Consider the following 23,830-nt stretch of genomic DNA (forward strand, 5'->3'; position numbering starts at 1 on the left):
TTTTTGCACACACGTCCTTTATTATCTGTATTGGTCACACGTTTGTGCCAAAGGCTCTTTGATAATTCTGTTCCATATGTACCATGTAAAAAGAAATATAATATGTACATTTGTATGTATATTGCAACTAAGCTCAAATGTCTAACAGCGCCACGATGCCCCCGGGCTGATGTGTGCTTTATAAATACTAAATAAACTACAGAGAATTAAGGTTCTAGAAAGGAGAGCAGAAGACGCAGAGGGGAGAGCGCGGAGGAACAACATCCGCATAATTGGAATTCCAGAAGGTGAGGAGGGCAAAGACCCCATTGAATAAGTCGAGGGGGGATCATCAGGAACTCTTCCAAGATCACAATGTATCCGGACTATACAGCCATGGTACAGAGGCAACGGGCACAGTTCAGCCCAACAAAAGAACGCCTCAGAACTGCGGGGGTGAGATACATGCTCCTGTTCCCCGCTAAACTCAAGGTGATACACCAAGGGAAAACATGTTTTTACGACTCCACTGAAGAGGCCCACAGTTGTATGGACTCCCAAGGCTTCCCCTTAGCTGAGGCAGAGAAACGCTAACAATCCTGGAAATGGACCCCAATGAGAAGTAACAAAGGCAATGTGGAACAAGAAAATAAGCATTACGTAAGTAAAAAGAAGCTAGCAGTAAGCATGGAGGAGCAATGGCCCCACTTTAGCTGCATTGGCTGAGAGAAGCGGCACCCCCGGGAAGAATGAACTATCAGTTTGGGTGTCAGATTTAAGGCATCACGCTGCGGCAAGTCTGCGCTCATTACAGGAGCATGGCGAGAGAAGCGGCGGAGCCCGAGCAGGGGGAGGGTGGCTGGGTGTTAGGTTTTCAGTTTTTGTTGAAGTTATGGACGTTGAATGGAGTGAATGGGCAGTACAAGGCACAAACTACGGAAGGACTATTGTAAAGAACACTGAAATAATACAGACAATAAGCGACCGGAGCAACATGGGACAGGACCCATGTGACAGCAGCAGCCGCTGCATCAAGAGGCATAGATCCAGGACCAGGACACCGATGGAGATGGGCACGAGGAGTATAAAGCGCAGGGTGCAAGGACATGGCAGTGGGACAATGAAGCCAAGCAAACAAAGGAGATCATGGGACCGGATGAACTGACGATAGCCACCTCGAATGTGAGAGGACTCAAAAGTGTAGGTCAAGAGACTTCGGGTTTATGCCTGGCTAAACCGGATGAAAATCAAGATAGCGATGTTACAGGAGAGACACCTCACAAGAGACAGGCAGGCAGGCCAAGGTGGACAAGAAACGGGGAGGACAGATTTACAGCGCCACATATTCAAGTTACGCACGAGGTGTACTAATATGGATTGCCCCAGGGGTCCCGTTCCAGCGACTCAAGCAGGAGACCGACACAGAGGGATGGCTGGTATTGGTGCATGGCATGCTAGAAAACAAGGAGGTATGCCTGGTCAACACCTACGCACCGAATACTGATGCAACGGACTTCTTCAGGAAGCTAGCGCACAAGTTAGCCCAATATAGCGAGGCGACTTTCATCTGGGCCGGCGACTTCAACTGCACCTTGAATCCCCTCCTCGACAGATCTGATAATAAATACAAGAAGCCGGCGCCTCCAGCCAAAGAACTGAAGGATCCTGGAGCAGCTACAGCTAGAAGACGTATGCAGGCAGGTACATAGGGAGGGGAGGGGTTATACACACTACAACGCACCACATGGAACATTCACACGTATAGACTATATATTCGCGGGCAGGGAATCACTACAAGATATCACGGGAATCACCATTAAAGCATGCACACTCTCTGATCATGCCCCAGTAGTGGCGACATGCGCTCTCATCAATAGGAAAGCCCCTATCCCAATGTGGCGACTTCGAGGAGAGGCCCTGAGGGAGGGTGAGTTTGAGGAACACCTCCATGAGGTGATCGATGGTTATTTTGAGCAAAACGAGGGCAGTGTTGAGAGTGGCACCGTATTATGGGACGCATTCAAGGTGGTAATAAGGGGAGCGGCAATGGGCAAAACAGGAGGATTGACGGGGGTGGCCATGAGGGAATTGAATGAACTCCAGAGGGCGATCGAATTGAGAGAACAACGAGCGGGACTAGAGGGGGCAGAACCTGGAGAGCTGATAGAGCTGCGGGATAAATGTATGTTGCTCTGGGAAAAACTAGGGAGGCTAACTATGGGCGGTACCTACAGTGGTCACACGCGGGAGGGGATAAACCTAGCAGGCTCCTGGCCAGGCTTACCAGACAAGAGAATAAAAAAGATCCCATAACGGTGTTAGAAGATCACACCGGGACAGAGATCAGGGACCAATGGCACATTAACGCAATGTTTGCGCGTTTTTATGAGCAACTGTACGCCCCGAATCCGGAAATAGTCCCGCAGGACATAACAGATGCACTGGTAGAAATAGGGTTGCCGAGGCTAGAGCAGGAACAGGCCCAGCTGCTGGATGCACCCCTCACGGTGGAAGAAAGATGGTGATCGCAGAGCTTCCCACCGGAAAAACCCCGGGCCCGGATGGGCTTCCGGGGGAATTCTACAAGACGTACAAGAGCACCATTGCCCCGAAACTGCTGGAGACATTCCAAGACGCGTATGAGACCATGTGTCTCCCGACAAGCCTGTCGGAATCGATAATTGTCCCGATTCTCAAACCAGGGAAGCCCCCCAGGAAATGCGCCTCCTGTAGGCCAATATCCCTTATTAATCAGGATGCCAAAATACTAACGGCAGTCCTCGCCAACCGCTTAAAACAGGTAATACCCACGCTGATCCACCCGGACCAAACGGGCTACGTTCCGGGAAGGAACACGTCCTGGAACCTCTGCGGACTTCACCATGTGATAGATGAGACAAATTGACTGCAAGACGAGAGTGTAATAGTGTCTTTGGACGCTGTCAAAGCTTTCGATTCTGTGCGTTGGGAATGGCTGATGGGTGTACTCGCCCACTTTGGTATCGGGGAGGGGTACCTCCGGTGAATCAGGTAACTATACAAGGAACCCAGCGCAAGGGTGAAAATGGGGCGATTAATTTCCGAGGAGTGGAAGATACATAGGGGAACCAAGCAGGGGTGCCCGCTATCGCCAATGTTATATATCCTGGCTCTAGAGCCATTTGCGGTATTCCTCAGAGCAGAATATAGAGACACTGGACTGGACATATGAGGTGTTCCACCAAATCTCGCTATACGCGGATGATATGCTCCTATTCGTACACGAGCCAATTAACATACCCTGCCTCCTAGAGGCGATCGGGGCGTACACTAGGCTTTCCGGCATAGCGATTAAGAAAAAGAAGTCCCTCCTCTTCCCCTTGGCAGGACTGAAACACGTCCCCCACCCCCCATTGTTTGCCAGACCTGGGTCTGACGTGGGCGCCCCGCACCTTCAAATATTTGGGTATTGGGATAAATCATAATACCGCTGATACCCATGCATCCAACACGCTCGTCGCTCTAGAGAGAACGCAGTGATCAATGACTTTCTGGGGGACACTACCACTGGGAATGATGGGAAGAGCAGCCCTCCTAAAAAATGGTGGTGCTGCCCGCACATTATACTTCCTCACGAACATCCCATACAACATACCCAGGGCCTTTTTCACCAAACTAAATACAATAACGCGTTCATTCCTATGGGGGTGGGGCGGGGAGAAATAGGATCGCAATAAGTACCCTGCAGAAGGACTACGAAGAAGGGGGTATCAGACTACCGGACTTTGAGAAGTACTATTTAGCAGGGCAGCTGCAATTTGCAGTAAAATGGATGGGGGAAGACGAAACAATAGACACTCGCCTTTTCCAACCTGCACTGAAACAGTATTACCTAAGGGAAATACTATGGCTCGATAGACCCCGGCTCAGAACCCTGCCGAACATGCTTAACATCGCAGTGGACTTATGGAAAAGTGCGTGGAAGCTCCAAGGCGTAAAGGATCCGCAGTCAGCGCAAATCCCTCTAGCGGGTGTCCTGGGAGAGAACACAAATACATTAGCAACATACCGAGCACACTGGGAGACTAAAGGGGTAGCACAAATTGGAGACCTGAGAAGGGAGGGAAGGTGGGCGGACTTCCACGAAATGGTAGATGAATACAAAATACATATGGGTCAATTCATCCTATCTACCGGCATGCTGAGAAACATCACGGGAAGATGGCCAGATTGGGAAGACCAGGACGAGGAAACAGCATTAGATGATGGTATGACATTGCAGAGGGAACGCACACAACCTCCAGGTTGTACGAACAGCTACTGAAGGCCAAGGACCCACAGGAACAACACACGAGGCAACGTTGGGAGGAGGAGTTGGGGAGGCCCCTCAGCGATCAAGAACGGACTAGGGCCTTACGATACCCAAAAAAGGTATCCAGAAATGCAAGATTTAGGCAGGCGCAGCTATACGTAACGCACAGAGCGTAGCTCACACCCAAGAAGATGAATAAAGTCCAAACAGGAGCTCAGAGCGGGTGCCCACGCTGCTCGTCGGAAGAAGCGGACATGGTACACATGTTCTGGTCCTGCCCAGTGATACAGGAGTTCTGGGACGGGATCAGACTCAAGATAGCGGGAAGTGGACTTCAAATCCAGGGGAAACATCCTGAAAAGTACCTACTGGGCCTCTTCTCGAGAGGGGGTAAGCATGATTTGCATCTGGCAAAGATGAAAGATTTGATAAGTATACTGGCCAAGAGACGGATAGCAATGGCATGGAAGTCAAAGGAGGGCCCGCGTGTAGAGGCATGGTGGTCAGACCTTCAGAAGTGGGCGCAGGCAGAGACAGTGGTGTGGACAATAGCAGTGACAAGAGGGGAAGGTGAAAATGCGCACAAGTTGTCTGCATGGAACACACTAATACAAGACCTCTTTAGCAACCCGGAGGAAGGAAACACTGAAGATCCCTCGGAAATAGAGGGTCCGTAGGTGAACTAGTAAGGCCAGCACGAAGCCCAAGAATAGAACATTGTGCGTACCAGAACTGGTGCTCGACTCCACAGGAGGTCCAGACCGAACCGATAAGGTCGCTGGGGAAACTATGAAACCACAATGGAAAGACAAGATCCGTACGAATTGCCAATAAGCCATCTATGTTAAAGTTGTTTGTATGTTATGTGTTTTTTGTTGTTTAAAACAAAAAGAAATTTAAAAAAAAATTGTTGGGTGGAGGTGGGGATCTTAGAATAAGTTTTATTAGTCATTTTGAGGTGGCAGGGTGAGTTTTTTGTCAGTGATTTTCTTTTGGAGAAGGGTAATTTTGTTGGGCAGTGCTTCCTGGATTTTAGTGCACCAAGATTGGTCCTTAACACAAAGATCTGTTTGGGGAGTAGGAGATTCAAGTTCCCCAAATATGATTAAGAGTTCGCGTGAACTTGAACTGGCTTTATCAATACTTTCGTTGTAGGAGTTGCGTTTGGCTCCCAGGATTTCCTCTTTATAATTGGCAGTGATTTTTAATAGGATTTCTTTGTTGATGATGGACGGATTATGTTTCCACATTGATTCATGCTTCCGTTCTTTCCTAAACCTCTTTCAGCTTAGAGTGCTGTGACACACAAATGAAAAGATGATGCCTATGGAGTTGGTTAGACTCCATAACCAAAGAAAACCCAAAAGTAAAACATGTCAAAACACATGAGAGGGTGGGAAAAAGGGTCACACTCTCCAGGTAAAAAAATCAAGTCCTCAAAATCCAGCAAAGTTACTGGGGGTCTCTAAGGTGAATGGAATTAGCACAATTTTGAGAATTCTCCCTAACAATTAGGGGCTAACACACCTTGAGGGCCAGGCCAACTGGGCTGAGCCTGAGCAGATTGATATGTAGGAGGGATTCCATCCTGGACCATGCTCCATGAACTACATTGCCATCCAGAGTCACCACCAAGCCGGAAAAAGAAGTCTGTCGTCAACACCAGGGTAGGGTTCAGACTGGCGAAGGGGGGTGTAACTGACGCATTGCCATCCATCAGCCACCAGCGAAGATTGGGCAGAAGGCGCGGCGGTATAGGGATCCTGTCCGACTGAGACCCCGTTTCCTGATCCAAATTGGCCATCAGGTTGAGCTGGAGTCGCCTCATCTTGAGGCGGGAGTGCTGTACAGTGAGCAAGCAGGAGGCCATCAGGCCCAGAATGTGCTGTAAACCACCATGCTGAAGTGGTCATGTTGGACAGAAAGTGCCCCACCACCTTGCTGAGGGACAGAAGCCTCTCGGGCCTAGGAAACACCTGCTGAACTATAGTGTTCTAACGCAACCCTATGGAGACCAGTTCCTGAGATGGGCACAACTGCTTCTTCCTCGGGTTGAGGGAAATCCCAAGCTGAAAGAAATCTGCCCTCAATTTCCAGTTGTCCAAGTAAGGGTATAGATGATGGCCCTCCAAGCAGAGAAGGCCCACCACTGCGTTCATCAACTTTGTAAAGACATGAGGGGCAGAGTTCAGGCCGAAGGGCAGCACCTTGTACTGAAAGTGGTAGGACGATCATGAACCACAGAAACTTCTAATGCGGTCGATATAAGCGTACATGCAGGTACGCATCCTTGAGGTCCAGGAAACCCATCCAGTCCTGTGCACACAGACTCAGCAATGTGCGCGGGTGTAATCATCTAGAAGAGTTCCAGCTGTAAAGACAGATTTAGAAAGGACAGGTCCAGGAGAACACTCAGGACATTATGGTTGTTCTTGGGTATCGCAAAAATCCTGGATTAGTAACCAAAGTCCCTCTCTGAAATCGAGGAATCTGTTTGATCGCCTGCATATCCAAGAGCAGAAGGACCTCCCATAAAAGAGCCGGGGACCAGACCTGATGGAGAGGATGGATGAGGCATAGAAAGAGGAATACCGAAGCCCGTGGAGACTATAGAGGATCCACAGGTTGCTAAAAAGAATCAAGTGTCCTGGAACAGAGCCAAACAGACCCCACAGGTGAGCTGTGTTCCCAGACCTGGACATCACAGTTTCTTGGCGTCGGAGGCAGAGGGGTGAGGCGGAAAAACGCATGAAACATCCTCTGTTGCTGCCTCCGGTTGTCTCTGGGCGACCCGTCAGGCCTCCATGTACCACGGTCTCAGAACCCCTTGAAGACAGAAAAAGCGCAGGGTTGCAACTTGGTTCTACCCTGGGATTGAAGGAAGGATTTCGAACCCGGTATAGTCAGGATGGCAAAGGACATGGCGGTTTTCGAGCAGGTTTTATTCTTTGTTAATTCGTCATCAGTGGAAGGATGAAAAAGGTCCACACCCTCCAAGGGCAGATCCAGGATTCGCTCTTGCAGATCAGACCAACTCTGTGGCATGCATTCACACCATCCCTATCTCGACCCAGAGGTACAGCCCTCTGCTGGCTGTATAGATGTGGACGCTGAAGATTTCATGAGGTCCTGCGTAATGGCCTGGGCATTTGCCAGATGGGCCTTGAAGGAGGCTTGCTTGTTCGAAGGGAGGTCAGGCAGCAATTCCTCAAGCTTCCGTGACAGCTTCTGGTTAGCCGCAGCTAAGAGGGCATCTGCGTTGGCCTGCCCAGAGATGGACTAACAGCACTTGCTCAAGGACATTGTCCTCCTTGGAGTGGTAACTGGAGGAAGCTCTTGTAGAGGAAGACGACAGACTATGGTTTAAAATACGAGACTGCAACCACCACAGAGTAATGGGGTTGCAGTTGGGATGCCAGGATTGGCTACACGCCAATTAAAGCTGCTGCCCAACTTCTTGTGCATCTGGGTTTTGGCCCAGGGCTTCTCCCGGACCTTCGACGCCACCTGCAGGATATCCCTCTGTAGGGGAATGCTAGACTAGACCATGGTGCGTTTGCCCAAGACCTCTGCTAGCTCTTCCGACTCCTAAGGATATTCCTCGGGTAGAGGAACCCCCAAAGCCTCTGCCAGGCCCTGAAGGAGGTCATGAAAGGACTTGACGGATGCTTAGGGTTCATCGGCCTGGGTGTCATCCACGTCGTCCCCCTTTATTTTTAACAGACAGAAGGGAATCTGGGCCCTGGGCCTCTGGTGCCTGGAGTCCCCTCCAAGCCCCCCAGTTCCAGAGCCAAGTCCAACAGCTGATGGAGGTGGGGGGGTTTAATGGGAGTTTGCGGTACAGGAGGAGGTGGGATGGTCAGAACAACCAACCGGTAGGTGTCAGAACAAATGGAGGGGCGGGAACCAGGAGCACAGGAGGAATGGGAATACCACCAAGGGGAGGAGGGCAGGGCGGCGTCACCTGGAGGATGACCTCCCTCACAATGTCCTTCAGGAGCACCTTCATCTGAGGGGAATGAAAGAAGGAGGAATCGTTTGAAGAGGCGGTCCTCAATAGTTGCTGGATCCCTAGGGGCCCTCCCCTACGAGGCCCTGTGCCTCTGCTCCTGGTGAAAGCGCAGAGGTGCCAGGTGCGTGTAGCTGTACAGCAGTGATGGGTAGATGTACCCCTGCGGGTACCAAAACCCTGCACCGTAGGATCCACTGCCGCTTCCATAGGGAATGGGGATGGAATCATCCTGCAAAGCCCACTCGATGGGCGAAAGCACTGGCGGGCCCTGGGCCAGAACAAAGATGGCTGCATGCCAGGCAGGCTCCGCCATGTGCCGCTCTGCCATTTTGAAGACTTGCGCCACGCCCTATGAGGGAGGGCGCGAAGGCGCTGAGCCACGAGAGGATACAACTTGGGTCTTGCACCCGAAGCAGAGGCATCGACCTCAGATACCTCTGGAAGGTGCTGACCCCTCAGCCGGATGGCTGGTAGTCGCACACCCTGGTAGACTGCTTCAAAGCGAGATCCAGTAGGCTGGGAGTGCTCGGCACCTGTGACGGTAGCCGTGCTGGATCTAGCCAAGGAATTCTTGGAGGTGGCACTCGACAATACCTTACCCCCTGGGGTAGAAGAGGATGAACCTGGTTGTTCTTCCAAGGACAGGCTGGTAGCACCCCTGAAGACCTCAGCTTGGGAGCTGGTAGCCTGGAAGGCAGGTCTAAGGTCTGTCCCGATGCCGCCAGGAAGAGCCTCCGGGGCCCTCAGCCTGGGAGCCGGTAGCCTTAGAGGGCTCAGGCCTGCCAATTCCTAAATCTGAGTAACCCTGATCCATGGGAACCCCAGGAAGGAGTCGCTGCGCTTAACAAAGGGCCTACCTTGTCTTGATGAGAGGTCCCGGGGACAAAGTCCTTAAGGGCGGGTGGAGAAGTGTGGCATACGATTCTTCAATGCCCTGTGACCGAAAGCACTGCAAGCCGAACATGCGTCCCTACGGTGGTCGGGTCCCAAACATTGAAGACAAGAGTGCATGCGGGTCCGAAGCCGGGAACGAGCAGTCTCAAAAGGCACATCTTGTGAATCCTCTTGCGGCTGACATGCACCAGGGAGGTGAGGCACCCAAGGTAAGTGAAATAAGAATTGGAAAATAAAACAAACAGGGAGCAAGTGGAAAGCTAAAAAGGTCTCTGCGCTTGGTGCCAGGTCAGACAACGTCCATGCAGAAAAAAGTACTGAGCTGAGACGCCAGATGGCAGGACCTCGACGGGTGGTCCCCACACGCTATGCTAAATTTAAAAAGGGAAGCTCAATTTTTCACTGCCAAATGTTCCTGTACTGTCCCCATGTCGGAGGACAACACAGATGGAGGAAGGGGATGGGATGCATGAATATGCGGCAGGCTGACCTCCCCAGTGTCAAATATGTAGAGTGTATAATCTACAACAGTGTTAGTTTCAGTGGTGCACCCTGCTCTGAAGCCACATTTGTAGCCTTCAAGAAGACCTAGCTGAACATTTGGTTTATTTGTGCAACTACAAAGCCCTCATGGTTTGCCAGGAAAAAGTGATAATTAGTTAAGTCCAATGCTTTAAGTGGCATTGCGAATCTAGAGGGGAGCTCTTCTAGGCGGGGTGGCCTAAGGTGCATGGCAAAAGGGGCATGACCTAATGGGTGGCATTGAGCATTATAAGTGCTGTCTCACACCGCTCCTTTTGCTACTTAATAGCAGCCCCAAGCACGTTGGGCATCGATTTGCAGTGATCACCACCTTCTTCCACAGGTTGCAAGAGTGTTGATCCCTGCCTCCAAGGGATGGCTGCAGGGGTAAGCGCCACAATTAATAAAGAGAAGGCTTTTAGTCTGCCTAGCATGCTCTTCGTTAATTGTGGCTTGAACACCGCCAGGCATCCCTTTGCAGCGATATTCGCGCTCTCGCCCAGTGTGCAAGGGTGATGATCCCCCAATCTTAGGGATACTTATCAGAGGTTGGCTCCACAATTAAGGACGAAAGGAACAAGTTACTTACCGGTAACTGTTGTTCTCCAGCATGGGTCTGGCATTGAGTCACATGCTTATGAATATTCCCCGTCAGGCTGGGAAACCTCAGTAAAGAAAAATCAGTTTCAGTTTCGTTTCAGAACTGTCTCTCCTAATAACCAATCATTGGTGTCTGGGTCATACTGCCCCCAGCCAATGACTACCCTCTACCGAAGCCCCTCCTCTGGCAGCCATCTTCGGATTTGGTAGCACGTAAAGTGGCAGTAGGACCAAGGGAAGAGCCGCAGAGGGGTAGGAGGGACGGTTCATATATAAATCCATGCTGGAGAACTATAGTTATAGGTAAGTAACTTGTTCCTTCTCAAGCATGGGATCTGGCATGGATTCACATGCTCATGAATACAAGAATACATAGCAGTACACACATGTAAAACCACGGGAGGTGCCAAGGCTCAATATTAAGCATTTCAGCAACTCAACATTAAGCATCGCTTACTTACTCACCAGGCCCACCTTCAGGTGAACATGTCGCGCAGCACTGCCTAGCCGACTCTGGACTCCTCCCTGGAATCACGGTCGATGCAGTAGAATCTTCAGGTGGTGTGTGTCGACCTCCACGTAGAAGCCCTGCAGATGTACAGCAGGAGCACATCAGATAGGAACGCCGTGGTAGCAATCGCTCTGGTTGAATGGACTCTCGGACAGCCGGGCAAAGGTCGGTTTGCCAACCAGTGACAGTGCATGATGTAGCCGGAGAGTCATCTGGAAATGGAAGCCTTCGAGGGGGCCTTGCCGTGGTTCACAGGTCCAAAGTTCACAAACAGCTGTGATGTCTTCCGAAAACTCTTCGTGCGGTCCACGTCGAACTTCAGCGCTCTAGCTACATCCAGCGAGTGCAAAGTCCTCTCGGCCGGCGACGAAGGCGACGGGAAGAAAACTGATAACACCAAGAGCTCGTTGAGAGGGATGTCCGACGACACCTTGGGCATGAAGGAGGGGTGCGTCCTTGGCACCACTCTCGTCTCATGGAAAGTCAGGTATGGGGGCTTGCATGAGAGGGCCTGCATCTCTCCCACTCGTCATGCGAAGGTGATGGCCACAAGAAACGCCATTTTCCACGACAGGAACTTCAACGGTGCCGAATGCAGAGGCTCGAATGACGGCCCCATGAGCCTGGTCAGCACCTCGTAGAGCTCCCACGCCGGAGCCTTCACCGGCGGGAACGATTAGACCAGTCCCTTCATGAACTCCTTCACCAGGCGATGGGACCACAGGGATGAGCGCCCCGGAGTTCTGGTTTAGCGGGAGATATCCGCCAGATGGATCTTGGAGGCATGGGCCAGCCCCACCTTGGCCAGCGATCGTAAGTACGGCAGCACTTGAGGGGCCGTAAACCGCAGAGGGTTAATCTTCTGTGCCCGGCACCAGACAGAAAACCTCTTCCATTTGTGTCCATAGCACTTGAGAGTTGAGGACATCCTGGCCTTTGCACGTACCTCCTTGTACTCCGCCGGGATATCGTACCCTTCAAACTCTAGTGCTGCAGGAGCCAGGCCTGCAAGTTCAGTGACCCCGGGTCGTGGTGGAGAATGGCGCCGCCTCCTCTGGAGAGATCATCTGCGTCCGTCGGCAGTTTGACTGGGGGTGGGGGCGCTGACATGTCCGCAAGGTCCGGGAACCAGATCTGTCTCGGCCATGCCGGTGCGACGAGGATCATCCTGCACTGGGAAAGTCTGAGTTGGTTGAGTCGCAGCAGCAACGGCGGGAACGCATAGAGGAACAGGCTGTCCCAGGGGAATGAGAAGGCATCGCTCATGCTCCCCGGCTGGGGAAACCTGCTGGCGAACCTCCGGCACTTGGTGTTTGTCGCGAATAGGTCGATCTGGGGATTGCCCCATCATTGGAATAGCAGACCCGCTTGATCCTGTCGCAGTTCGCACTCGTGGCACGAGCGTAGCTCCCTGCTGAGTGAGTCGGCGAAGGTGTTCTTTATTCCTGCCAGGTGGAAGGGTACCAGAAACATCCCTTGGGCGACGGCCCAGTGCCACAGATCCTAGGCCTCCTTGGATAGGCCTGGTGATCTGGTGCCTCACTGCTTCTGTATGTAGCACATTGTGGTGGTGTTGTCGGTGAAGATCCTCACCACCTTGCCCTTGAGGGCCGGAAGTAACGACCTGAGGGCCCAGAACACGGCTCGGAGCTCCAGGACGTTGGTGTAGTGGCCTGTCTCCGGGAGCCAAAGGCCTCTTGCGTAGAGGTCTCCGGTGTGTGCTGCCCATCCCTCCAGGGAGGCATCCGTCGTCACAGTCTCCTGTTGTGCAGGGGTCTGGAAGTCCATACCCGCCGCGAGATGCACACGGGTGCCCCACCACCAGATCGCTTGGCGGAAGGTTTCATTGAGCAAGATCCTGTCTTCAAAGCTGCCCGCCACTTGCATCCAACGGGCGTCGAGGAACTCTTGCAGCGGACGCATCCACAGGCGCACAAGGTAGATGCAAGAGGACATCGTGCCGAGAAGGGACTTGATGGACCTTACCCCGACTACGTCCATGGCCGAAAGTCGTTGCACCTTGCCCAGGATGGCCTTCGTCCTTTCCTCCGATTGAGAGGCCAATCGTGCCACTGTGTTGAGCCTGGCTCCCAGAAACAGTGCAACTTGTGATGGGACCAAGTGGGATTTCGTGTACTTGATGGAAAATCCCAGATCTGTGAGCAGCTGGACGGCCTTCGCTGTGCGTCCAATGGCGAGCAGGCGCAGCTGCACCGCTACTGGTGCTAGGCACTTGGTGAATACCCTGGGCGCCGACTTCAAGCCGAAGGGGAGGGCCTTGAACTGGTAGTGCCGTCCTTGGCCTACGAATCTGAGCAACTTTCGGTGTCCTTTTAGAATGGGGCTGTGGAAGTAGGCATCCTCCAAGTCCAGCGACGATATGAAGTCCCCAACCTCCAGCTGTCCCAGCACGTGCTGGAGAGTGACCATCTGGAACTTTTGTGACTTGATGTACGTGTTTAAGCGACAAAGGTCCTGGATGGGTCTGCAGCCGCCGGCCTTCTTTCTTACGAGGAAGTATCGTGAGTACACTCCGGAGCCCCCGAGCCTCCTTGGGACAAGCTCGATGGCTTCTTTCTTCAGCATCGCCCTTACTTCCAGCAGCAGTTGAGACATGGTTTTCCTTCCTGGCCATGGGTGGAATGCGAGGGAATTTTAGAAACTCGAGTGTGCCCGCGGGCCAGAGTATCCAGCACCCATCGGTCGGTGGAAATGGACTCCCACACGCTGACCAACTTCGCCAGCCGGCCTCCCACGGGGTGCTCATGTGGGGGGCCCGACGCTACGGCCAGTTCAGTCCTGCTTGGAAGCGGACTTGCCGCCTTGACGACGGGATCCCCCTGATTTGCTGCGTCCTCTGTAGGCCTCCTGTGATGAGGAGCGGGCCGCATGGCGGTACATCGAGGAGCCGCCGCCAAAACCTTTGGAGGCACCTTGCTTGCCTCCAGAATTCCGAAAAGGCAGCCGTCGCTGTTGTAAAACTCCCAAGGTCTGAGCCGTTTCGGTGTCGGCCTTGATGCCCTTAAGTGATTCATCCACTGTCGTCCTGGAGGAAATCGGTTGCCTTGAGCCAACCGCGCCAGCGAAGGCAAACACTGTTGCCCATCTGGCAGAAGCCGGTGTCAGCAAAGTCTGTGGCCACCGTTATGGCGTGGTCCAACACCACCTCGCCCTCCTGTAGTATCTCCAGGGTCTCAGCCCTCTTGTCGTCCGGGAGGAAGTCCAGTAGAGGAGCGATTTTAAACCACAGCTCCCAGTCATAGCAGGCCACAATCGCAAGGGCGTTGGCCGCTTTAATAGTCGCTGCCGACGAGATGATCAGTCGTCCCATGGCATCCAATTTCTTCCCTTTGCCGTCCAGTGGGGAGGTCGAAGTTGAAGCCGTCGCCCCTGCCGTTTTCTTCTTGGCCCCCGCCGTGATGACCGAATCTGGGTTCGGCTGCACCCTAAGGCACACGGGGGAGGAATCCGGGAGCCGGTACTACTTCTCGTACCGGTCTCTCTTGGCAGAGGTCGTGGAAGGGTTCTTCAGGAGCTCCAACCACTCGTCCCAGAGGTCGTCAAGCAAAGGGACTCAGAGGACAGTCTCCCTCTTGGCCTCACGCCAATGGTAGAGGAAAAGTTCCTCCTTCTGTTCCACAGGGCAGAGCTGAAAGAGCTTGGATGCCCTAGCGATCATGGCGTGGAAGGAGCCAATTTCGTCAGGCGGGGAAGCCCGGGGAGGTGGTGATGGAAGGCCCATCCAGTCGTCACCACCGTCGTCATCTGTCCCTGTCGTAGCAGTCTCCGATCCTGTGTCATCCCTCGGATCCGGGGGCCTTGAGGGCCGCGCCGGCTGGAAGGGCAGTGGGGGATGTGTTCTCCTCTGCTTTCTTGGAGGGCTTCCCGACGGTCCAGGCTCCGCTGGGTCGTCCGTTGGGGGTAAGGGCAACCTTGTCCTTTCTCTGTACACAAGCCCTGGATCGCCATCCGGATTGCTCCAGAGTTGTCCTCTGGCCTCGGTACCGGTTGCGACGGTTGGGGAGTAGAATCTTCTGCCTCCACGCGAACCTCATCAGCGTCACAGTCGCTTTCCTCATCGCGATTCCTCCCATAAAACCCGGACCTCCTGTCCAGGATCTTCACGACCTCAGCCAGCTCCTCTTCAGAGGCTGTGTCCGTGATGGCCGCCACCCCCCCTCACCCTTTTTCCACCGGGGTTTTCACGGGGGTCTTATCGATGGGCTGAAAAGAGGATTCCCTCCACGGTGGTAGGGAAACTCTGGGCCCTGAGGTCACCTCCACTGGGGTAGCCGCCACAAACTTCACCAGGGCTGCCATGACTCCCTCGATAGAGGCCTTAGCCGGGTGAATCAGGGCCTTGGCGACATTGGACGCGCCTGAGGCCTTCACACCTTGGGAGGGGGAGGGTCGCCGCCTCGCTCCCCCCTTGGCTTTATCCGTGGGGATCGACCGGGGCTTCTCCTGAAGCTTACCAGGGTTCTCAGACTTCCTTTTTCCTGAGCCAGATCATTGGCTCGTGGTTGATGGCATCGGTGAATGTGCGCCCTGCCTGGCAGCCCGACCGTTCGGCGGTCCTGGTGCCCGCGGACTCGCGGCGCTTTGTCTTTTGTTGGGCCACCATCGCCAGAGCGCCCTCAAAGGTCTTAGAAGACCGCTCGGACCTCTTCTCACCTACCGCTGGGCACTTCCCCTCAAGCAAGTTGGTGAGGCGGATCCGTCGATCCTTCATGGTCCGTTCCGACATGTTCTGGCAAAACGCACAGTCCTTCTCCACGTGCATTTTGCTTTTGTGAAGGCAGTAGAGGCATCTAGAATGCTCGTCCTCCTTGAAGACATTCTGTAACCCGCATCCAGGGCAGCTCCTGAACAGCTTGGATCCGGGTGTCGTGCTCCCTTATTCCTGGGCCATGTCCACGAGGGGTAGGCCTCAAAGAATCTTCTGGAATCCTCCAAGAAGCGGGACTCGACGAAAACTTCGCCCATGAGGGGCGTAGAAAATTCCGAAACAGGTCCCCATTGATCGGAAGTAGAAACGGTGTAGCTTGAGGCTCGATTGACCGAAAAAATGAGGTTTAACTCTTTGAAACATCGCAAAACACAGTAAAAGCTCAAGAGCTATAGCACGAGGACTCCCAACACTTGAACGTGCGGTAAAAATCCGAAAATGGCTGCCAGAGGGGGCAGTAGGACTGTTAGGGAGAATTCTCTGTAAAGGCTAATTTCCCAAATCTAGTGAGTTCCCCAGCAGCTTTGCTGGATTTTGGGGTTTATTTTTTTTTCTCCTGCTAAGAGTGAGACTCTTTTTCTCCCACTCTTAGGGCTTCATGTGTTTTTGGTATGTGGGTTACACAGCACCCTCCGTGCAGTAACCCAGGGGTGTCGTAGCGACCCCCAAACATAGAGTCCATACCCTGGGACTGACTACTGTCTCCCAGGGCATGTAAAGTCATCATTGGCTTTACTAGTCTTAAATTGTGAACAGAACCAGTACAAACCATATTGTGGACGTACTGGTCGGGGCAATTCAATTGCCCCGGGGTCTGTTGTTTGAGGGGGCACTGTCCAGACCCCCCCGACCAAGTTTTGGCTGGTGGCAGTGGATACTACTTTTTATATTCGACCGCAATATATTCCTATGGGATTTTCCCATTGTTCGAGGCTACCACTTTTTAATATAGCCTCGAACATACCGCCGGTTTATTAAATTAATATAAATTCACCGGTTGGTATTTTTTGCCGAAACTCGGTTCCAAACTGGCGTTTGTGTTCGCTTCTGTGACTCCAACCCAAGTTGAGCCCTTTGTTCCACTTTTTGGCAGATTTCTCTTCAGAAGCCTCGAAAAATGGTGCCAATCTGTCTGGGTACCACAGGGGGCGTGGGAGGGGGTTTAGGCACCCTGGACTGAGTTGCCTTGGCAACTCAAGTCGCACTCTGGTGTGATTGGCCCAGTGGTGAGCCGCCCGGCTCGCCACTTAGCATGTTTGAGTGACAGCTAGGACTGATGAATGGGGGTTTTCTGCATAAAAGCAGGGCTTTGGGGACTGGAACTTCAGAAGTCGCCACAGGACCTAAAGAATCAGAGGATGGAGAAGCTGAGCCGACCTGCAACGACGACACCACCGGTGGAGCCCTGCTGAACCGTCACCACTTTTCCCGACGACAGAGGAGAGCTCCAGTCCGGAGAGTCTTCTTCCTTTGACTGGTGGGGATAACCAGTTTGCCCGTCTTTTCGCCTTCCTGGATCATCTTGTGGCCGCCTTGCCTGTGCCAAGCACCCCGGCAACCGGGATACCACGGTTTAGCACTACTGCGAATAAAAGGGTAGTACCTTTTAACCGGAGAACTCCATGTCGAGACCTCCTCTTCCTCTGGACGAAACACCGACTTGCACCCGCTTTCAGGAACAACTGCCCCCGCTGGAGCGTTCTTCCCATTTCAGGTACTGTGTCCCGCCTGGCTTCCCTTGCGACAGATCATTCGGGGTGCCAGTAAATCTTCGACTTTCTAACCTGGGTTAGCCTGGGGCCGGTTAACTTTTCCTGACTTAATCTCATCTCTTTTTGACCTATCTACAAAGACTCTTTGGGCATAACCCCACTTTGTGATCCTGGACACATTTCGCTTGCTCTCTCTCCAAGAGTGGGCCTGGCATTTGAACTTCCTTGCTCTCCAGTAGACTTTGCCTAACCTGCCTCACGGTGGTTCTTGTAAAAGTATTGAAATTGTGTGCTTTCATAACTCTGCCTTTTCCCACCCTTTTTTTATAATTTATTAGAGTGCCATCTTAGGTTAAGCTCTCCCCTCTGTCTGAAAATAAGTGGTGTTTCTCACTAAGACTTGTCTAATAAGTAATCAGGGTTGTATATCTATAATAGTGACTGTGTGGAATTTATTTACCTCTTTTTGTGCTAGTGTAATTTACAAGTGTCTTTAAATAAACAATTACATACTTTTACACCAAAGCTCTGGTCAGTGTTTGCTTGTGCTACTGTATCTCTGTACCTTTTGTGTATACTCTATATACTGCCTAACTCATCTTGAGAGAAGTCTGACTGCTCAGCCACAGCTACCAGGTAAATCTGGGTGGTCAAGACTGCTACCAATTGGGTTTACTGCCAGCCACCTGTAGTCCTAAATCTTTTGCAGTGGTCCCTAAGGGAACTGCACAGGTTTCTGCCTAACAATGACCCAGAGACCAGTGATTGGTTATTAGGAGAAAGGCAGTTCGGAAACAAAACTGAAACTGATCTTTCTTTATCCAGAATTCCCAGCCTGATGGGGAATATTCATGAGCATGTGAATCCATGCCAGACCCCATGCTGGAGAAAGGCGCTGCTGCAAGACCAACAGGCTTTTTTCCCCTAAACCTTGAATATGCTTTCAGCGGCCTCCCCTTTTCTTCCTTAATTGTGGCGCGAATCTCAATCAGGCAACCTTATGCAGCGATCATCATTGTCTCGCGCAGTGTGCGAGGGGGATGATCCCTGCATCTCAGGGACACCTAGAGAGTGAGTGAAGGGGTAATTCCCACAGTTAAGGAAGAAATAGGAGGTAGCTAGAAGCCAAAGTCGATTTTTGTAAAGGATTCAGAGAAAAGGGCCTTGAATTCTAATCGCATGCTGGCAGGGCCTACCAGGAGACTTTAGGCAGCCCCAGTGCCACTCTGCCTTAGAAAAACATTTCGGAGACTGCCGGGGCTCTGTTCTGTCACCCTTAGCCCACTTAAAGAAATGTTTAAGTCTATGATATTCTTATAAAAGCATGAAGGACAGTGATGCAGGTTTCAAACAGATGATAGTCAAGAATGTGAAGATGGTCCAGTTGGACTTTTGGTTTGTTGTGGGAAGTAGGCTAGACAATCACAGCAAGTAACAGGTCTTCCTCAGTTTGAGTTGGAAAACTGCAATCAATAGTCACATGGAACAGGAAGTGTGTGTTGATCTTTCTCAGTTTGTGTGGGGGGATGTGGATTCAATATCCACACAAACCACAATGATTTAGGAGAGAGCATTTTCAGTGTGCTAGGTAACTGGAGTCAACATCCAAGCAGGCAACAGCTTACAGTGTAATGATCAGTTTATTTTATACTGTAATTTGGCCTCAATATTCAGTCAGCAGCAGATTCCTTGCCATTGTTTCCTTCAGCTCACTCTAGGCATTTTGAGGTTTATGCCCTAGCATACACTCATTTTTCATCCAGTTTGTGTTCAGATTCACTCAGAAAACATGGAGAAACCCAACAAGTAGTTAATTCAGATCTCCCTGGGAACTTGTTTGACTTGGCGTACAAGCATGCAGCAATTTCTCTGCATGTTGTTTCTTCAGCCAAATCATGCTGTCTTGCTTAAAATCCTTCACCAAAGCCCTTCTCTATAAATTTCCTTTGCTGTTCTTCTTGCTTGGGTGACCCAGTCCATGTACTCAGTGCTTCGATGTATTCATCCTTTTGTGGCTGCACTCTTGCTGGATTCAATTATTTTGTCACCAGTTAAGTTCAATTGCCTGAAAATACTGGCTCAAGGAGTAGCAGTTCTCCCTCCTACACATTTTCCTTTGCCAGCAGCGCTTTCATCTCGGTTGGGGTACCATCGGCCTCTTCTGCTGAACCTGCTGCATCAGGGTCAACATTAGATGCTGAAGGCGGTCTCAGAATCACCTGGCAGGTCTATCGCAGGATTGGAGGCAACTCCAAAGCTCACCTGTGTTTTCAACTCATCTTAACAACGCTTATTCCAGCTGTTCTCCAACGGGATAGACAGCTATTCTGCCATAGGGAAATAGTGACCTGCAGGCTTATGGTGAAACAGCCTTTCCCTATAAATGGATTTTTGAAGTCACTGCGGTAGAGCAGCAGGTACCACATGACTGTAAACACAATTAACAGATTTAACAAGAGCACCCCCTTCTGAGATGGATATGAGACACCTTAAAGAGTGCTTTTGTTGGTTTTCTTTTCTTAAAGCATGTTTGGCTTACTTTCAAGCTACTCAGGAACTCTTTGTCTGAGACCGGTGACCCTACTTGGAAGTAGTATCCATCTCGAAAAGAGAACTTGCCTGTTCCTGCAGCTCTGCTAGTCGCTGAGCTCGCTCCTCTTCTGAATTGTCAGAGGAGGTGTCGCTCTCAGATGAGCTGTCACTGCTGGTATCGCTTGATGTTGGAACAGCTGTCTTTGTGGGGGGTTGTACCACTGGCGAAGGTGCTGGGACGACAGGTTCTTCTGGTTCATCTGGCATTTTAGCATAACGCATCTCAAAAACATCCTGTAGAGACAGAATCAGAAAGTTTAATATAGAGGGGCACCTGAAACACAAAGGTACTGTAGATCATTTGATTGGACATTATGAATGTAACATTTACGTATTTGATGCCTCTGCATTATGTAGGAACCCATAATACAAACTAAAACAAGGAGAGACAAAGCGGGCCAATTTATGGAAACCAGGATTCGGCCCTACTGAAGTCAATGGACAATCAACAACTAGAGAACCCAAGTGTTCCTCAACTCCTTCCTTCTAAGATTGGACAACTCAGTCCATGCACCAAATAGGTACTGAGTCTCGTTTTAATCATGAACATACAATTTTATTAAGAATATTCAAAAGTAGTCACAAAGTCACATAAAACAAGTAAAGTGACACAGCAAAACTGACAAAAAACACCTGTACAGTACATTATCCATAAAAAAAATAAAATGTTCTTAAAAAATGTATTCTGTGTAAACAACCCTAGTGTAAGCAATCAGATGCTGTCAAGACACCCTTCCTATACAAATATAAAAACCAATAGTGGTGCAAAATCAAAACAATACAGTACAATGGTAACGTGTAAACACAGGAATGTGCAAAAAAAAAGCGATGGTTGGTAGAACAAAGTGGTTCCTCTATTCAAGGAGGGCCCGCTGTACCTAACAAGGTTTTAAAAGATATGGATACCCCTTGTCTGCTTTGGGGGAAGAAAACAACTTAATATATTTGTAAATAACACTGTTTTTACCCTTTTTAACAGTGTCCCTGAACCCATAATACAGCCACAAGAGTGCATACCTTGAATTTTGCACAAAGTTCAGTCATTTACCAACACAAAGTAGCAAGGGGAAATATAGAAGATAATTACCATATTGTTAGAATCTCACACATGGTTCACAGTTCAACACTCCATGTGGTTAATAGTTCCCGTGTAATTACTTACAGGTTTGCAAAGGTTTACTTTTAGCATTCTAAAACACATTACACCTAAAATTAAAACTCTTGGGGGGTTTAAGATGTAAACAGTAGTTGAGAAAAGGATGATGCCATGGTGGAACAGTGCTCAGAAACATCCAGTCTCCGACTTGTCACAATGAATGGGGTTGAAAATGATCTGTGTGAAATGTATTTCTATGAAGACAAACGTTCTGTTGCCTCATCATCAATAACCAATTGTTTGCATTATTCAACACTGCATACAACAACTCTTCAGCATCAAGCATCAGCATGCACATCACTCAAGGTCTTGAATATGAAGATTTTAAAATTACAAGCTGCATTTAATGAATGGCCGAGAAGCCAATTCTACAAGAATCAACTTTTTTTCATACTGCATGGGAATAAAGTTGGAAAGTTCTTATTGATTATGAGAAAAACATGCCCAAAGACAGCATTATCCTGCTACAAGGTTAACAAAATGTACTTGCTTGTAAAACATGCATTGCGACTGCCCAATTACCAACAAAACCCATATCCGCAACAGTAAAACAATTTCATAGTAAAGAGCACATTAGTGTTACCAAGTCAACAGAAAAGCCCAAGAATCGGCTTTTCTGAAAACTAGCATTTAAGCAAGGCATAAAATAAGCCGCATCGCATATCAATTTGCAATATAATTTTGTAGGTTTGCCAATTAAACTGAAACTTGAGTAGTGTAGTTGGTTGTTAAAATTGATTTCTAAACTGAGGCCTGGGGGACAGAGTTCAGGAGGCCACACAGAAAAACCTCTGGGAGTTTAGCCAAAGGAATCAAGGTAGGATGGAAAGTGGCCAAACCTAAATCACTGGAGAGGAGTGGGTTTAGGTGTCCACAATACATCCACACAGTGAAGCTATCAAGAATTACATTTGAACAAGTTCAACAAATATTATAATTATTTTAGGCCTAAAAACATACCAGGGAAAGGCCTTTGAACAGGTAACAATATCACACAATACTAGGCAATATGAAACATACAATCATAGTTAGTGCACAATAATTCATCCCCACAATACATAAAAGGGAAGGTAAATAATTTGTTATATCAGTAACAGTCCACAGGTATTACAACACTATCTTATAATGAAGTCCAACCCTAAGTTGATAGGGATATTGTTCACTAGGGTCACAGTTTCCAAAGAGTTTTAGGAGTTAGTAAAAAGACAGGGGATGGTTCCTGGGGATGCGAAGATGGTCCAAACGATTGTCTGAGGCTTTTCTAGCTTTTGGAGGGCTTTCGGAACAAGTGTACCAACACAAATAGGTGGTAAAGGAAATCCCAGGGTGGAGAAAGGGGAACCGCAAGTATTGTTACAACTTGTCACCCGTACAACAATTTTTCCTCAGCCTTGGCAGGATGTTTGAGGGTCGCCAGGGGTCAGTTTTCCGATCGTTGGTTCCGGTCGAAGATGCCCAGGAGCTGCGTGTGCAAGAGAGTTCTGGTCGGTTACAGAAGTGGTGTTCATCCATTTCTTGTGGAACAATGAAGCATGCATCAGTGCAGGACTCTTCAGTAGCCTAAACTAAATAAGTAAAAGCTGATTACATCAATTACCACTGATGCATGGCGACAGCAGGCGTCACAGATGTTGCAATTTGGCCTTGTCCGACTGGGCTGTCCGGGGCTTCCCCAGAAGCTTACCCGGGAGGTCCTACTTCCACTTTGCCGAACCGGAGCGTTAGCTTGTGGTTGAAGGTGCTGGGGAAGCTGTGCCCGCGGTGCTTGGCCTTGCGGTGCTTGGCCTTCTGTTGGGCCCCCGTCGCCGGAGTGCCCACAAAGGTCTTAGAAGACCGCTCAGATTTCTTCTTGTGGCTGGGGTAGGCATGCTGCCGGGACTCACCTGTAGCAGGGGCCTTGGCCTGCAGCCACTCCGTGAGACGCCTGCGCCGATACTTCATGGTGCGGGCGACCATCTCCTGGCAAAACGACAGTCATTCTCCACGTGCGATCGGTCAGAATTCAGTCAGTAGAGGCATACGGAATGGCCATCGTCCAAGTAGATGTTCTGCAGGCCACATCCTGGACAAATCCTGAACAAAGGCGTCGTCTTCCTTCTCCGCCATGTCCACGCGGGGTAGGCCTTGAAGCTTCTGGAATCCTCCAAGAAGAATATTGATGAAAAATCGCCCTTGAGGGGTGCTGAAGAATCTGAAAACGGGGCCCTGTTAATCGGAACATGGATCGATGGAGCTTGAGGCTCGATTGACTGGAAAGATCACAAAAAAAGAGTAGAAAAATCACAAAACGCAATAAAAGCACGAGAGCTATAGCATGAGGCCTCCCAACACTTGAACGTGCAGTAAAAATCTGAAGATGGCTGCCAGAGGAAGGGCTTGGGTAGAGGCCAGTCATTGGGTGGAGGCAGTATGACCCAGAGACCAGTGATTGGTTGTTAGGAGAAAGACAGTTAAGAAATGAAACTGAACCCGATTTTCTCTTTTACCAGCCTGATGACGGGGAATACTTATGAGCATGTGAATCCATGCCAGACCACATGCTGGAGAACTTAAGAGTGTCAAAAGATCTGTTCTTTTTGGGCCCAACTAAATAGAATTTCTTGAGCTCTATGAATGTCCAAACTGTGGAGTGTGTTTACACACCGACAAAGTTAAAAAAAAGAACAATGGTTGATAAAATCGGATAAGACAATGATTTTGGGCTTTGCTTGAAGATCTTTCTGTGTCGGAGAAGAGATTTTTGTTCAGGGGAGCTTCGGTGTCCAAGAAATTGATATTGAGGGGCTGGAAATCCCGGATCCCACCAACAGCAGAGGGATGGATTAATGAGAT

The 23,830-nt window shown here is 50.2% G+C and overlaps 1 protein-coding gene across 3 annotated transcripts in view; it reads right to left on the reverse strand.

Moving 5' to 3' along the window:
- The window catches only part of BRD4 (bromodomain containing 4), a 1,521,397-nt gene that overhangs the window by 988,981 nt on the left and 508,586 nt on the right, over positions 1–23,830 (reverse strand). For all 3 annotated transcript variants that reach the window (XM_069603884.1, XM_069603885.1, XM_069603886.1), the window contains one exon: positions 19,870–20,076. In XM_069603884.1, the coding sequence (XP_069459985.1) occupies positions 19,870–20,076 (207 nt within the window). The remainder of the gene's footprint in view (positions 1–19,869; positions 20,077–23,830) is intronic.

Source organism: Ambystoma mexicanum, chromosome 3q, assembly GCF_040938575.1.
Source record: "Ambystoma mexicanum isolate Mex_15411 chromosome 3q, UKY_AmexF1_1, whole genome shotgun sequence".
Lineage (NCBI taxonomy): Eukaryota > Metazoa > Chordata > Amphibia > Caudata > Ambystomatidae > Ambystoma > Ambystoma mexicanum.